Consider the following 16,372-nt stretch of genomic DNA (forward strand, 5'->3'; position numbering starts at 1 on the left):
CCCCACTCTGGCCCCTAAAGTGGGCGCTGCAGACAGTCCCAGTGGGATGCTCACCCAGGTCCTTGTTGGCGATGACATGTGCCCCGGAGGGCAAGGGCAAGTGCCCAGGGAACTGATGGCTTCTTCAGGAATCCTTCCTGCCCAGACGTCAGAAGTTTCCTCGTAAAACAGAAAGGAAATGCCACCCCGCAGTGCCCTGGTCGCCCCCTCCCCTGCTAGTCAGACGTGGCATTCGGGGTCCCCATCCTGAGCGGATGAAGAAAGAATTCTGTGCAGGGGAACTCCCTGAGGGGATCCTAGGGAGCTGAGGGCTTTAGCAAGGCCTTGGCCTCGGCCTGGGATCAGAGACTCCTGGGGGTTGGGGCTGGCAGAAGCCACTTGACCAGGCCTCCTGAGACACCTCATCTCCCTCCATCCATGGCTCGGCCCAGCTGGGGGCCCGAACACAGTCTGAGAGTCCCGAGGACAGCACTGTGGTCAGCGGCTGGGCAGAGGGTGGTGTGAAGGGCAGAGGAGACAGGGCCTGTGGCTGGGAGGGGGAGCAGCCTCTCCTCTGGGGTCCCCTGAGCAAGTCCCTGCCCCTGTGTGGGCCTTGGTCTCCTCATCTGGGAGCCAGAGGGAGATGAGCCGTGGTGCAGGCCTCACAGTGGGTGACGAGGCTCAAGGGTGGGGAGGAATGTGGGGAGCTTGGACCTGGCTCCAAAGGCAGGCTTGAGCGGAGAGCAGTGATGACGGTCAGATGACGCTTGGGCCTCAGGAGACTGTGGGAGGCAGACAGAGTTCGTCAAACCTTCCAGACGAGGTAACAGGTTCAGGGAGGCCTGGGCGGGCCCAAGGTCACACAGGAGTGAGTGTTGGAGCTGGGATGGCTCTGGAAGCAGAGCACCCTGGAGGTGGGAGCCGCAGGGGCACCAGGTGACTGGGGCCACATGTCCAGGGTCCCCGATCTGGGAGGGGTCTGGGAGGACACTTGGAGGGGAGCATCGGCTCACTGGCCCTGTCAACACCCTGGCAGGAGGCGACCTCTATGTTGACCAGCCTGGAGACGGGCCCCATAGGTGCCCAGAAGGTAAGGGTGCCTGTGGAGGAGGGGCCCAGGAGTCGCAGGAGAGGGGACTCCCCTTCCTAGCCGGAGGTCTCTACCAGCAGAGAGGGAGCCTTTCTCCTCCAGCCCTGCTCCTGGTGCCACAGACCTGAAATGCCTGCATTGGAAGTGACCAGGAGGAGGCCTGGAACGGATGGGCGCACAACGGATTTGGGACAGGGAGGGGCGGGGACCACGTACCCTGGGTTTTGCCAGAGCCGGCTGCTGGGAGGTGCCTGCAGGAGTTTGGGGTTCCTGGAGGAGAGAAGAGGAGGAAACTGGGGGGAGGCCGCCTAGGTGGGTAGCTTGGGCTGGGCAGGAGGCTGGGGTGAGGAGTGGAGGAGAGGTCTTTGACGGCTCCTGAGAGCGGGATCTCATCACCGTCTCCACCCCGCTGGCACAGGGGCTCATCCCCTTCCTTGGCACATTCCTCAATTACCTGCTGCTGCTGGACACCAACATGGAGGATTACCTGGAGGTGAGTGAGCCTGGAGGTGGGGCTGGGGATCAGGATTCGGAGATTTGGGAGGAGAGACTTGCACTGAGGCCTGAGCTCACAACCCTTGGCAGAGTCCTCTGGTGAGGGCCTCACAGCCACCCCGGGAGCTGGGTGTCATGCCCATCTTAGTGATGAGTGAATATAGGATCCAGGTGAGCCGCCAGTCCAGGCTGCCTGACTGCGGAGCTGCTGGAGGGTGTGTCTGAGCTGGACTCAGCCTCTCCCTCAGGCCCCGCCCCTGCAGGGAGTGAAGCCAGGCCCCTCCAAGGCAGGAAGCACACGAGTGGCTGAGCATCCCTTCCTGCCTGAGGCCTCAGTCTGTCTGTCTGTCAGAGAGGGCTGTCTTAGAATGTCCCTGAGCCATAGCCCCGTGGCCTCCTTGCTCTGGAGCTCAGAGTCTTGCCCGGGACCCATTCCTGTTTCTGGTAGCGCCTGCTCCCTGGTCGACCCTGCTGGTAGTGCAACCTGAGAAAGGGTGGAGACGGGGGCTAGCTATGGGCTAAGGGGGCTGTTGCTCATGGACTTTGGCTCTCTGCCTTCCAGGGAAATGAGATCAATTATGAGAAAAGGAGTGAGGTGAGCAGCTGTGGCCTCCCCGTGCGGAGGGTGGGGCTGTGGCAATCAGAGACTCCTCCGGGGAAGACCTTCTCTGGCCCGATGCCTTGGGCCTTGCTTTTCTTGGGAGAGTTCGGCACCCAGAGCTGGGAAAGCCGTCCCACTGGTGCGTGGGGGAAGGGGCTGGCACCAAGGACACCTTCCTGCAGGAGGAGCTATTTCAAGCCAAGTGTGAGAACGAGCAAGTCCTGCACGGAATTGGAGGGAAGGAGGGTTCCCATGTGGGCCAAGACCCCAGACCAGCTCCTTGACCCTCTTCTCACCTGTCTGAGTCCCCAGCACGGTCCCCCACCCAGGCCCCGTCTGCATCATGCCCTTTCTCCCAGGAATTCAAAGTCACTGAGCAGATCTTCCTGCTCCAGGAGGCAGTCCATCTTTACCACATTGAGGCTGAGGAGCGATTTGGGGCCTGGTTCGAGGCCATGGAGCCCCTCAGCGAGGATGAGAGGTGAGGCGGGGCAGGAGTTGGTGAGGGCAAGGCGGACTCTCTCTGATGGCCAGCTCCAGGGAGCCCGTGCCCGTGGCTTCCGGGTCAGTCCCGGGGCTTGTCGCATGGTCACCCGTGGGGCCCTGGGACTCCAACTGCTGGCCGTCTCTGGGAGGGTCACCTGAGGTGTGGCTCCCGGTAGCTGAAAAGTCCACTCTGTCCTTTAGCTACAGCCTGTCCTGCCACCTGGAGCCCCCACAGGAGAGGGCCGGCAAGATGCGCCGGTTTTTCCTGCCCAGGAAGAACCGCGCATCTCTCAGCTCAGGGCTCGGTGAGTGTCCAGACAGGCAGGGACTGAAGCCAGGGGCTCCGGAAAGCTTCGGGCTAAGCACGGGCCTAGGGAGATGGACAGCCGGCACGGGGATCCCAGCTCCACTGCTGCCCAGGCCTGTGAGGGACAATTCCCTTGACCTTTGTGGGACTCAGCTTCCTCTTCTGTGAAATGGGTGAAGCGAAATGCCAGCTCCCATGTCAGGGACAATGGGGTAGTGTTGACTGAACACTCAGGACAAGGTTTGGAGCAGAATGCAGTGGGGCTGAGGTGTTGGGCTGGGATACTGGTGTGACCCCCCAGTCATCAGTGTCTTCTCTTCAGTCACCAGACCCCCGACGCAGAACCCAGCAACAGTGGCAGATCCCGGTCCTTCCAACAGCTCGAGTGCAGCCTGCTCTTCAGCGGCGGGGACACAGCTGGGAAACACGCGGGGCCCCAGGCCGGCTCCTCCCATGCTGATGGGGAGAAGAACATTCTAAGCCTTTTCCTGGGACCCCTGGAGCCCAAGAGGGAGGGGACGACCCCACCCCACAGGCCTGGCATCTCCACCCCAGCGCCTGTTTACCACTTGGGAAGGGGCCGTATTTCTTTCGTGTTAATAGTTAGTGCTAGTTTTGAATTTGATGTTAAAATCCTGTTTCTGTTCCAGCCTGCGAGTCACGGTCTGGTTCTTTCCCCTCCTGTGCTCGTGTCAAGGAGACACAGACTCTCGCGTTCCTCCTGGAATGAAGAAATCTTGCAGGGTCTCGGCTTATTGTATGTGAGAGAAGGGAGAAGGGCCAGGCCCCTCCCTGGATACTGAAGGACACCTCCGCGCCCCCCCTTACTCAGAGGACGGGTTCATTTCAGTGTGGTTCACGTGGGCCAGGAGCAGAGACAGCACCCAGAACTCCTGGCATTTAGAGGGTGGAGGTACTTTCACAGGCAGAGCAACAACCACTGGAATGCGGGTGTCTTTCAAATGGCACGGGCCAGCACCACGACCTGCCCCAGGACAGTGGCTGCTTTTCCACCCCTTTGGAGGAGAGGCCACGTTTTCGGCTTCTCTTGTGGAGGTTCCTCTTCACCAGATGTTAGGAACTTGTCGTTTTCTAATCAGGCTCTGGACAGCAGCAGCTCTAAGTGCAGAGAACGATGTAAAAGCTCAAAACGTGCATGTGGAGGGTCAAGGCCGGAGAAGGTCATGTGCAGATGGACTAAGGGCAGGCAGGACCCTCCCTCCCCCGGCCCCTCTGGGGGCTCCATGTTCACCCTTCACCTGGATGGAATCCTCTGGGATCCCGGTCCACGGCTCTGAATTCCTTTCCCTGCAAGTTTGGTATCCAGGGGGACAGATCTGTGATGCCACTTTGAAGGCTGCATCTGGGCTTCCTTCTCGAGGCATCACTGCTCCTTGTCCACCAGGATTCCCTGCCTCCGTGCACTTCCTTCTACAATTCTTGGAAGGGCAGAAATTCCCTCGAATGCCTCGGCCTCTCTGTCCCGTACCTCGTGGCCACTCCTCCCTGGCAGGGTCTGACGGATCACGGGTGGAGTCTGCTTTGCAAACATTAGATACCCTAATCCTGGCCAAAGAATGACCTATACTCTCCCTCGCTGCCCAGGGTGACATCTGGGCCCCTGTGGTTCTGAGGTGTGTGGTCTCAGGCAATGACCTGTTCACACACTCAGGCATGTTGTTTCTGACTCATCCTAACGGGGCAGGAGGACCTGAGCCCCTCGGTCCATGCAGCCCCTCGGAGGGCTGTGTTCTCTTGCCCAGCCTTATGCTCCGTTTATGGTGTGGGTGTGAATGTTTCCCGTTGGAAGCTTTCAGAGATGAGTCGTGAGAGGAGGGTGGTTGAGGGGTCCAGCAGGGAACGCAAGCAAACGGATGACGGGTAAACACAGCCTGACAAAATTAAAACACTTAAATGGTTCCAGTCTGGTGGTGAGCAGACACTGCTCCGAGCTCACTCCAAGAACCCACCCGGTGACCAGGAGCTAGAGGGTTACCACCTGGCATTTTGAACGCCCCCCCCCCCCCCCGCCCCACCCCGGGAAAGCCCCTGTAAGACTAGGACCACAGGAAGTGCTTGGCCCTTCTGAGTTCTCCCCTCCTTTCTGATGGCTGCAAGTGTCACCCAGACACACAGCAGCGTGAACCCTGCCAGGGAGGCCTCCTCAGTACGGCCAGCAGCTGAGGAGGAATGCTGGTTCCCAGCAGCCCAGGCCCTTCTTGGTATGGCACAGCCATCCAGGAAGGTGACTTTCTAAATGGAAGCCGGAGCCGGCTGTACCTTCCCGCCACAGAGAAAGAGAAGTGCCAAGTCCCAAGGCTAGTCCAGGCCCAGGAGGAAGACACCGTGTCCAAGGGGTTTCCCTCACAGGGCCGTGAGGCTCCTGAGAGCCGACCCTTTGGTTGCAGCGCTTTGTTTGTCATGAGCCTACCAGACGGCAGAGGACAATAACTCGTTGCCTCTTTGGGCTTCCAATGGCCAAAAATGAACTGATCGCCAACAAAAAGAGGCCCACATGTGCAGCACCTGTATCTCATCAGTCTTTATGTTACTTTGATATAAATTTTAGAGAGACAGCTATATATATATGTTCACTCACACACAAATATATCATGCACTCTAACTTATTCCAAACAGAATCAAGAAATAATACTCATACTCCTCAAATGCACGCTTTTGCAGCTGGTTCCCTCTCGGTAGCGGGTATTTATAAGCACCTTCTTCCAGGACCCATTTCATCTTCCCTTCGCCCTCCACAAACCCCGCGGCTGGTCATGGTGCTCTGCCTGGTTAGGGGACCATAACCTGCCTTCCTGAAGGGTCCGGGTCATGGCAGTCCTACCTGGATTGGATTCTGCTCATTCCCTGGGGACTTCAAGCCCAGGACGTGCTAGCCCACAAAACGCGGTCAGGAATCTCCTGAAGTCCACACGTGGGCTTCCTCCTCTCCAGGCTGAGGAGCAGAGGGAAGCCCGAGTCCCAGAGGAACACGAGGGCTCCACACAGTGTCTGCTTTGCATGTCAAGATGGAGAAAACTCAGGGGAAACTCTGAGGGTGAAGCAAGGCAGTCCGTTGTCATCATTCTCTGCACTGAATCCACCCAGACGGTTCTAGCAGAGGCTCCACAACAAGCAGCCCCAAGCATCCAGGCTGGAGGCCGGTTGCGCTGTCCTGCCTGGGCTTGCCCAGTACATGCATGGTCTACATATTTTGCAAATGACCACAGCTGAAGATGCCCAAGGGCTAAGATTCACCCTGAGCTAACATCCATTGCCAATCTTCCTCGGTTTTTTTTTTTTCCCTTGAGGAAGACTAGCCTTGGGCTAAGATCTGTGCCCATCTTCCTCTATTTAACATGTGGGATGTCTGCCACAGCATGGCCCGATAAGCGGTGTGAATGTCCACAACCGTGACCCGAACGTGCCAATGCCGGGCCTCCAAAGTGGAGTGGGCCAGTTTAAGCCCTGCGCCACCCTAGGTCATTTTTTACCACATCACTCTCAGAAACTGATAAATCTGTCACGTGAAGGTAAGCAATTCTAAAGAGGATTTCCATAATACTGCAAGCTCCATCCCTCCAATAGACAATCAAGTCCTAACAAGCAGCGGTTTATCGTCACGTTGCTGATGCCGGAAAAGGTCTCTGTTGACAGCACGATCCCTCAAAGGCCTTGTCCATTTCTGTGAATCCAATTTCCAGCACATAGAGATCTAAAGATTGAGGCGAATGTGGTATTTCCTCCTTGCAACTCTGAATTAACATGCAATAAAGAGCAGAAAAATGGAGACCTGGAAGCAGACCTCTTATTTGAGAACAGAGATAGACCAGCGCTTTTGAAATGATCTTTGGAATCTACCGGAGTATTACACAGAAGGAATGATCCATTCCGACTAGGTAGGTTTTACTGTGTCGCTGTGAGGGCGACAACGGAATCATCCCGCGAATCGGTAACTCTCTGTGACTTTCAAGCGCAGATAAATAATATACTTCGGAAAGGAAAATGCGAGAGCACCGTGAAACGGAAAGCCCTCCTTGCTCTACTCAGCTGAAATCCAGTCTCTCCTCCACAAGAAATCCCTGTCTATGCTTCCTATGTCCCACAGAGGAGTTTAATAAAAGAAAAGGATTGGTATGTCTTGAAGTTGCAAGAGCTCAAGCAAGAAAACGTGGGACCCTTCAAGGAGACGTCAGTGAAGTGCCGGGCTCCATCGCAGGGGCACCAGCGTCTCCTCTCTTTCCTGGTGCTGTCAGCACATCCTTCTTGGGCGCTCACTTTCTCTGCCTCGCTGCTGAGCCTGTCCACAATTGCTCTCTCCCGCCCTCTTCCCTGTCCCCTCCTGTTTGCTCAGATCTTCCACAGTCACCAGCAATTGTTGGCTGTGGAGCTGTGGGATGCCCAGACCAGTTCCCAGAATCATCTCTGCCAAATCTGAGGAAGGGCAGGGGTGTGTATGGGACCGGACGGGGCACCCCATGCGAGCGCACCCCGCAGGAATTCACCTCTGCTGCAAGGTGCAATTTTGCAAGGCTACGGCAAGTTCCAAAGGGCTTGCCACTTCTCTCCTGCCAGCAGACCTGTTGGGGCTGGTGCCACGTGCTCTCCCAGTGACCCCTCACTGCTGGGTGGGATGGCATTCTAGTAACTGGCCTTCTGAATATGTAACTGCGCATCCTCAAAGAGATGGGAATTCTTAATCCGGGCTTTGGTTTGGGTTGATTCCCACGATCACGCAGCTTCCTCTGCGAAGACTTGACCATCATCACTTCTTTTCCTCTCATCCTGTAAAAGTAATCATGAAACTGGACCCAAATGAGAAATGAAGCATGGCTTCTTAGGACAATTATCTCAGTTTCCCTGTACTTCCACCCTTCCTCTCTCCCTCTGGAGCTCTTCTGACCTGTGTCCCAGGACATCGTCAAGCAGATTTGGGTCAAGGACAGAAAGCTCAAGGTCAAAACTCAGGACTGCTCCAGATCAGTTTTCCTCCCCCATCTCATAACACCCCCTCCTTGTTTCAGTGTGATTTTATTCTCTTTTATTGCTCTTGCCATTCTCCTCTGTGCAAGTCCTGGCACTCTCTCTGAGGACACGTGATCCCCCAGCTTACTATAGATCCCCATTCCCATCCTTTCTGTGTTTTCTGACTATTCCTTTGGTTAACCCATTGGCCAGTTGTTGCTCTTAGCCTCTTTAGGGTCTAAATCAATTGTGACATTATCAACTACCCCACTCTTAGCGACTCACTCCCAGGTCCTGACATCTACATAACCCAAACGATCATGTTCACAACTAAATAAGTTAGAGTCCAGCCCCATGGCTGAGTGGTTAAAGTTGTGTGTGTTCTGCTTCAGGGGCCTGAGGTTTGCGGGTTCAGATCCCAGGTGCAGACCTACTCCACTCATCGGCCACGCTGTGGAGGCATCCCACGGACAAAGGAGAGGAAGACTGGCACAGATGTTAGCTCAGGGTAATCTTCCTCCTAAATAAAGAAATAAACCCTTCAGAAAATGTATTCATCCACCACAAATTCCTGATTTCCAATATGTCTTCAAACATTCATACAGAAGATACCTGTTCCTTCAGATCGGAAGTGATGCCAGATCACCATGTCCTCACTTTAATTTCCTCGTGGACCTGTCAGTCCTACATTCCACAGACTGTGATCTCAATAATTTCCTTGAAATAATCAAAAATTCCTTACCACTCGTCTTATTTGTGTTGTAAAACTGGAAACCCGGGAGATCCTGATTATCTGCTTTGCCATTCTACTGCTAGTCTTATGATAACTGCTGAAGAAAAAGCACACAACACGATATTTTGTCATCACCATAAAGACAAAATCATCTGCATCAACTGGGAAGCATCCATAATGCCTGGACATTTTTTTTCTTTTTTCATCTCTCGGGTCAATAGCAAAAACACCAAGGCACTCAGTTAACAAATGGGCAAAGGAGTAGAATAGCCATTTTTCCAAAGAAGACACACAAATGGCCAACAGCCACATGAAAAGGTGCTCAGCATCACTAATCTTTAGGGAAATGCAAATCAAAACCACAAGGAGATATCACTTGACACCGGTTAGGGCGGCTATTATCAAAAAAAGTAGAGGTGACAAATGTTGGTGAGGTTGTGGAGGCAAGGGAAGCCTTGCAACTGCTGATGGGAATGTAAACTAATACTGTAATGATGGAAAATAGTCTGGAGGTTCCTCTAAAAATTAAACCTAGCGTATAATGTAGCAATCTCACGGTATTGTGCTTTGTCCTTAAAATTTCTAACAGAGTATATATTCTGTTAAGTGTTCTTAAAGCAAAATAATGATAATAGTAAAGGGGATGGGAGAAAACTTTGGTAGATGATGGATATGTTTATGGCCTCGATGGTGGTGATGGTCTCATGGGTGGACACTTATGTTCAAATTCATCAAGTTGTATACAGAAAAGTATGACATCATTACCGATTCTTCTGCACCTTAAAACACAACATGTCCTCACCCAGAAAATGAATATTGACTACGTCTGGGGACAGACGTTAGTTAGACTTATCGTGGTGATTATTTCACGATACATGCAAATCATTATATTGTACAAATGAAACTAATATAAAGTATATGTCAATTATACCTCAATTAACAAGCGCACACATCATACAAGACTATTTGAACATTGTAAACAAGTTCAGTGAATCCCTGAAACTATCCTATCCCCAAATGTCACAGGAAGCAAGGAGGATGAAGTAAGATGGAAAGTTGTTGTGCAAAGCTGCATGCAAATTAAAATCCTTTAAGTTGCGTTCAGCTGCTGTCACTGCCAACCAAGACAAGCACGGACGGTCCTTGGTGAGTCAGCTTCCGGTCAGCTCTTCCCCAAGGCCCGGCAGTCATGCGCCCCTCCCCTAGTGGGTCACTCTGCTCTGTCCTCCAAAGTGGCCAGCAGGAAACCCTGGTAAGATTCTGGATGACAGCCGCTTTCTATCCTAGATACTCACGTTTTAACAGACACTCGAGATGAAATGTCAAGACTTAAAAGCATAAGTGTCTATTTGTGTAGTGTAGGGTATGAGGGAAACCATAGGAGGTCTTTGCAGCATCTCTCAACTCATAATGCAAACATAGCCCTGTCTTCAGAAGGACCGTCCTTGGTCTTTGGTGCAGAGTAGGGCATGTCGCAGGTGGCATGAAGGACAGGTTGTAGCAGCACTATCCTCACTCCAACAGAACTATCTCACTGGACATGACCCCGTGGGTCTCCAAAATAAGTTACTGAACATCAAGAAAAAAAACTTTCTTGAGAGGGGCAATTTTACCGATCAAGGGAAAACTTCTGAATTTTCGCATCTTATAACAAATAAATGATATGTCCTCTTCTATCCTAATGAGGTAGCATGGGTACTTCCATAATAAATACTTTTCATTTTCAGTTCAAACATGCTCAGCTGCTTTCAAAAACCAAAAAACCAAAACAGAAACCCAGGCATGTAAAATTAAGTGTTTTAACTTGATAAAGTACTAACACAGCAGTGGCTTCTAAGGGAAGAGCTTTCAAACGAAATGATCATTTTTGGTAATGACCGTAGAAGATGGTGCTATCGCTGTGAAAGGATGGAACCAATCCAGAACGAGCCAGCTTTTGATTAATGACAACGGAATTGAATCAGATGCCAGAAATACTCACTTGGAAATCAAAGTCCCATCATCATCCCTGGAAGCATTTCTGGAACTTTCCCTTTGGACACAAATTTTTGTCTTCCAAAGGAGCAGACATAATACAGAGCAAATAGCAGACAGAGGAAGATGAGTCCCAGTTTGCCAGGCACCAAAAGGGAATTAGTGGCCCTGAGTCACATCTCTAGGAGCCCCACTGGGTGAGGGCTTTCACCAGGACCACACATGTCCACTCAGCAAGGGGAGTCCTCAGGGATGTTCACCTTACTCCCCAGCCCATCGAAACTGAAACAAGACAACCCAGAGAGAGAGAGAGAGAGAGAGAGAGAGAGCACATGTTAAATTCAATGAGTTGGGGGGCCAGCCCCACGGCCGCGTGGTGGAGTTCCCGTGCCCCGCTTCAGCAGCCCAGGGTTGGGATCCTGGGCAGGGACATGGCACGGCTCATCAGGCCATGCTGAGAGGGCATCCCACATGGCACAACCAGAAGGTCCTACAACTAGGATACACAACTATGAACTGGGGAGGGGAGGTTGGGGAGAAGAAGAAGGGGAAGAAGAAGAAAAAGATTGGCAACAGATGTTGGTTCAGGCGCCAATCTGGAAAAGAAACAAAAAAAATCAAATGAATTGCTCACGTAGGGCACGCAAAGCGTCTAACTGTGAGGTGCAACAATGGAAAAACAAACTTACTGGCCTCCTGGCAGGAACCTTGTTCTTTAATGAGCACAGGCCTCGTGCTTCACTGTCTCATCCCCTGGGAGGATGCTGTTTGGTGCGATAGAGGATGAACTTTCCCTGCAGAGGTAAACATGCATTTGTTCTTATAAAATCAGGATTCTGCTCTCTACTTTCATATCTCAGTTCTCAAATATCCACTGTGATTATAATCATTTTACTATTATTTGAGACAATTTCAAAGGTTACACAATATGCAATGAAAAGAATGTCCTAATTTGTTCCACAGTGGCCTGAAGGGAAAGTCACCAGACAACAGGCGGGGAGGGAAGGCTTACTTCAGCAGCAGTTTGAACAAAGGGATCTCGGAGGACCTGACGTTTTGAACTGAAACGGAGTATAGAGTAGGAATACGTGTGTGGATCCTGGGGCGGAGATGAAGGGTGACTGCTCAGTGTGCTGGCAGCAGCAGTGCTTGTTCTGTCAGGTGGTTCTGAGAGTTTGCGTTAAACATCACTCCCTGGATGTCAACTGTAGTCATCAGACGAGATCGGAGACCGAGAGGTGAAGGGGTGTCTAGTTGGCGAGGGGGAGTTAACAGCTTCCGTTGGAAATATGTTTGCTTAAGGTGCCTATAACATACACCTGTAGCATTATAGCTCAGAAATAAGATCTGGACGTGGTTTTTAGACATCGTCATCATAGAGATAACAGTGGAAGGCATTCAAAGAATAAAAGAAATGCACAAGAGTACTGAGACAACGTAGGGTCAATGGAGAGAATAGGGCTCACATTGAGTCCTGAGCTTTCGCAATAGTGCTGTGTGAGAAGGACCCTGTGAAGGACACCAGGGAGTGTGAGCTGGTTCACAGGCAGTCAGGAGCCTGAGATGTCGAGAAACCGAGGACAGGGAATCATTCCAAAAGACAATCGTGGCCCAGTTCTGCGTTTGTTCCAAGTAATAGAAAGATGCAGAAACACTCTTTGGATTTAATTATGGGGAGATAGCTGTGATATTATCAAGATTGATTAATACACAGACGATTGGTGATTCAGTAAGTCTGAAGTGTGGGGGAGTGAGGAGATGGTAATTCCATGAACACTGATCTTTCAGGTTCATTGTGAAGGGGAAGGAAGACATGGGGCGAGAACTAGACAGAAATGGGTTCAGGAGAGGCTGTTGTTTCAATAATGAAGAGATTGAATGAGTGAAAGGAATTCGATGGGGGAGGGGAGGGGAGGTTGCTAGTAGAGAATATGACATTTGGACTCAATAATAAAACTTCTCTAGAGAGGAGGAAGAAGGGAGACAATTAGGCTAAACCAAGGATCAAGATGAATTTTCAATGGAATCAGTAGAGGAGTCATTGATGGTTAAGAATGGTGGGATATTTGTAGACTTTGTGGCAGTGAGCTCAAGTATTTCTTGTAATGATCTAACTCATCAACATAGTAGGAGATGACCCCCTTGGTGGAAAGTGAGAGGAAAGGTCAGAAGTTTTTAGATTCGAAAGGCTCGGTGAAGGTCTGAAATATTTATGAAGCATGGAAGGATGCATCAATTATCAAGGCACCGTAGGATGTAAAGGGAAGGAAAAGGAGGACATTACGCTTCTCTCCTGTCAGGATGTGTGTCTGCTGGCACAGCCTGAGCCAGCAGCTGGGACGGCTGCTCCGTGTCCTGAGAAAACAGGGTCTGAGGTGGAAACCTACACCGTGGAGCGGGCCGGGCAGTTCTTCGGGAGATGTGCAGTGACATGTGGAGAGCCCGCGCTGCTCAAATCACAGCCTAATTTGCTAATGACATCTGAATCCCCCAATACACAAACACACACTGTGGTAATGTCTGGTAACACCAGCTAAATTGACAGGAAAAATGTCACAGCTCAGTGTCATAAGTGGACACTGAGCATCCTGGCTGCTAGAGTATTTCGGGTCTTCGTTGTTGTCAATCTGGATGTTTCAGACATGCATCTCTCTTCTCACCACTGAGCCTGTGCCTGTCGCCTCCTACTCAACCTCTGAGGCCCCACTGTGATGCAGTCGTCTTCCCTGACGCTTCCTCCTTGGCTGGTTCACTGTGTGCTCTCTGTGCTCCTGACGGTTTGCCCCTCTTTAGAGCTCTTTGCACGTGGACCCAGAGTTATTTCTTTACCCTGCATCTTTCTGGCTGGTTTGTGAGCAGGGTCTGTCTCTTATTCATCTTTGCAGCTCTGTTCTTCCACACAAGAATGCCAGCAGAAGCTGAGGGACATACCCTAAAGGGAAGACTTAGTGATTGTATTATTGGCGGTACTTTGATGTTTTGTTTTGATTTTGGTGAGGGTGCTAGAGGGTGGACTGCCAATCAGTGCAAGTCCCAATCACTCAGTGCTCAGCTTATTATTTTGACTTGAATTTTACTAATGAGTTTGTGTCATTTACTCAATGTACAACATGCTTGATTGGGCTAAATGAGGAGAATTCCATAACTCAGGACCTGCAGGGAGGCTGATGCATGCACAACAATCTGCAGTACTGTCCCCAAAGTGGGATTACACAAGTCTGGGCAAAGTCCTCGGAGGACCAGGAGAGGGGGCCCAAGGAGGATGTGGTTGAAAACCAGAACAGTGATGACATTGCTTCACATTTTGCTGCCTTGACACCCTCAGACCTCAGGGCTTTGCTGTCTATGATCATTCTCAGAGTGCTGGGAAGCCCGTTAGGTATCGCACTACTGCCGTCCCCACTACTGTAGATTTTGGTAGAGTGTTTACCTTGGCTTTAATTGTGTCTCTACAGAGCCAGCCACCTGGTGGTCTGCTCATGTCGGGTCACACTTGATATTTAGCCTTTTGTGGTCAGAGACAGCGCTGTCCTGTGTATTCATTCCTCTGGGGCCTAGAACACAGCAGGTGTCCAATCACTAGGTGGAAGGCATCCATCCTCACAGAGCCTTCAACTCTGTGCTTTGTAATTATCGACTTTAACAGAAAGATTTGAAAGTACAGTGCTTCGCAGTAATTTTCTGATATTGTCAAGAAAGACTGTCCCATCAAGAATATGAAGCGTATCTTTATGAAGTGTCTTTACTTGAATGGGGATTAAGTTGGCTGCCCTGGAGACATTTTCCTGTCATTTCTGTTCGTCTACTTGCTAGTTGCATTGTATCTTTGATAAGTACTTTCTCAAGATATTGAGCAGTGTTTGCTAAATCTTGACTTCTGTTTCTTTTATAGATAGTCACTGATGATTTTCCCCCATTCCTCTTGGTCCAAAACTCTTTCATAAAGAACAGATTTGAGTATCTTCTTATTCACTGTGGAGGCTTTTGTGGTCATGATGTATATCTCATAGACTAGACCTCAGGGATATTATGCTTTTGATTAAAGATGAGTATTTATTATATTATTATGGTGTATGTAGGAGGAGAAACATTGAGAAGGAATGATGGTTTTCAGTTTCTCAGGTATGTATATATATATATATATATATATATAAAAACATATATATTGAAAATTTTGGGGGCCGGCCCAGTGGCGCAGTGGTTAAGTTTGCACGTTCTGCTTCTCGGCAGCCTGGGGTTTGCTGGTTTGGATCCCAGGTGCGGACATGGCACCGCTTGGCAAAAGCCATGCTGTGGTAGGCATCCCACGTATAAAGTAGAGGACGATAGGCACGGATGTTAGCTCAGAGCCAGTCTTCCTCAGCAAAAAGAGGAGGATTGGCAGTAGTTAGCTCAGGGCTAATCTTCCTCAAAAAAAAAGTTTCTTAATAATGAACGTGTTACTTTTTAACTCAGGATAAGATAAAATTTAAAAAAAGAAGCTTGTTTATGATATAAAGGTGGAGTTGAGAACTGGGATATAATGCAGGTAAGTCATACCCAATGGAATTTACTGCAGAGCCGTGTGTTTTCATCCCTCCATTGACAAGGCGGACATTCACGCGGGTCCAACTCAGGCTGAGTTTGCCTGGTGACCAGCTCTTTCTTCTGACCATCACCTCTGGGATGTGAGTTGTTGTCAGTGGCTCTGCTGTGGGCACCAGGGCCGGTCACAAGGTCTGCTGCAAGCCCAGGAGAGTCCCCCATGATCCTGCTCCAGGGCCAGAACATCAGCATACTGGTGACTCCATGTGGCTTTGTTTCCTGGGTGTATCTTGTAGGTAGCCTTGTAGACTCATCGGGTCATATTCTGATCCCTGGAATCTATGACCACGTGGCTCCTCTTACTGAAGAGGAAAAAAAAAAAATGTACGAAGCCATTGACCTGGACCTAGAAGAATACCGGAATAGCAGCCAGGTTAAGAAATTTCTGTTTGACACCAAGGTATGATCACAAGCTGATGGATAATCTGAACAAAGAATGATGGTAACAAATATTTTCCCAAGGCTTAATTTACCGTGTCCTGTTTATCTGCACATCTTAGAACTGAAAGCAGATGTTAATTCCAGGGGGGACTTTCACTTTCAAGGCCACTTCCCTGTGGTCTAGATCAAGCAGACCTTTATCTGGGGTCCCACTGGCACCGGACTCAGGCACCTAACCGTGGAGCAATTGCTCATTTCACAGATGCGTTTTTCCAAATCAGTTTTCTGGACTCAATCCCAAGCCGGCCTGCAGCCGGTGAGCTGGGCTCCCTAATTGTTTAAAGATTGAGAATAGTCTGAGGTTATTCCAGCTCCATGACCCTAATTGTTCATTTTTCTAGACAAAACCAAGAGACTTAGGGGCTAATCTGTAGACTGCTACGTCACTGCTGCCTTGGTGTAATAAGCAGACCCAAAGCCGAAAGCGTTACTGGCAAATTTAGATTTTTTCCTTTTCCCTTCTCCTCCTCCTCCTCCTCCTTTTTAAAACGCTTGCCTGCTAGGGTGTTTGCTAGCTATGGCTGGTTCCTGGGGGAACAGCCAAGAGAGGGAGAAGCATGCAGAAGAGAGTGATAGAGTTTATTATCATGAAGCGTAGCTCTTCCTCAGACTAGCTCTACAGCGGCCATAGCAAGATTGAAAACTGGCTCAAACATCTGCAGAGTTCTTTGAAGCCTTCTGAAAAATAAAATACATTTAGCACACAAATTATCATTGCAA

General features: G+C 50.4%; 1 protein-coding gene across 1 annotated transcript; it reads left to right on the plus strand.

Annotated features, from left to right (window-relative positions):
- Positions 1–827: 827 nt before the first annotated feature.
- LOC139039846 (ral guanine nucleotide dissociation stimulator-like) lies at positions 828–3,606 on the plus strand. The gene is made up of 6 exons (XM_070480938.1): positions 828–1,069; positions 1,488–1,562; positions 2,127–2,159; positions 2,525–2,646; positions 2,853–2,956; positions 3,281–3,606. Exons 1-6 carry the CDS (start codon positions 1,028–1,030, stop codon positions 3,436–3,438), a joined length of 534 nt encoding a protein of 177 aa, XP_070337039.1. The 5' UTR covers positions 828–1,027; the 3' UTR covers positions 3,439–3,606.
- Positions 3,607–16,372: the final 12,766 nt, after the last annotated feature.

The sequence above is a fragment of the Equus asinus genome, chromosome 12, assembly GCF_041296235.1.
Source record: "Equus asinus isolate D_3611 breed Donkey chromosome 12, EquAss-T2T_v2, whole genome shotgun sequence".
Lineage (NCBI taxonomy): Eukaryota > Metazoa > Chordata > Mammalia > Perissodactyla > Equidae > Equus > Equus asinus.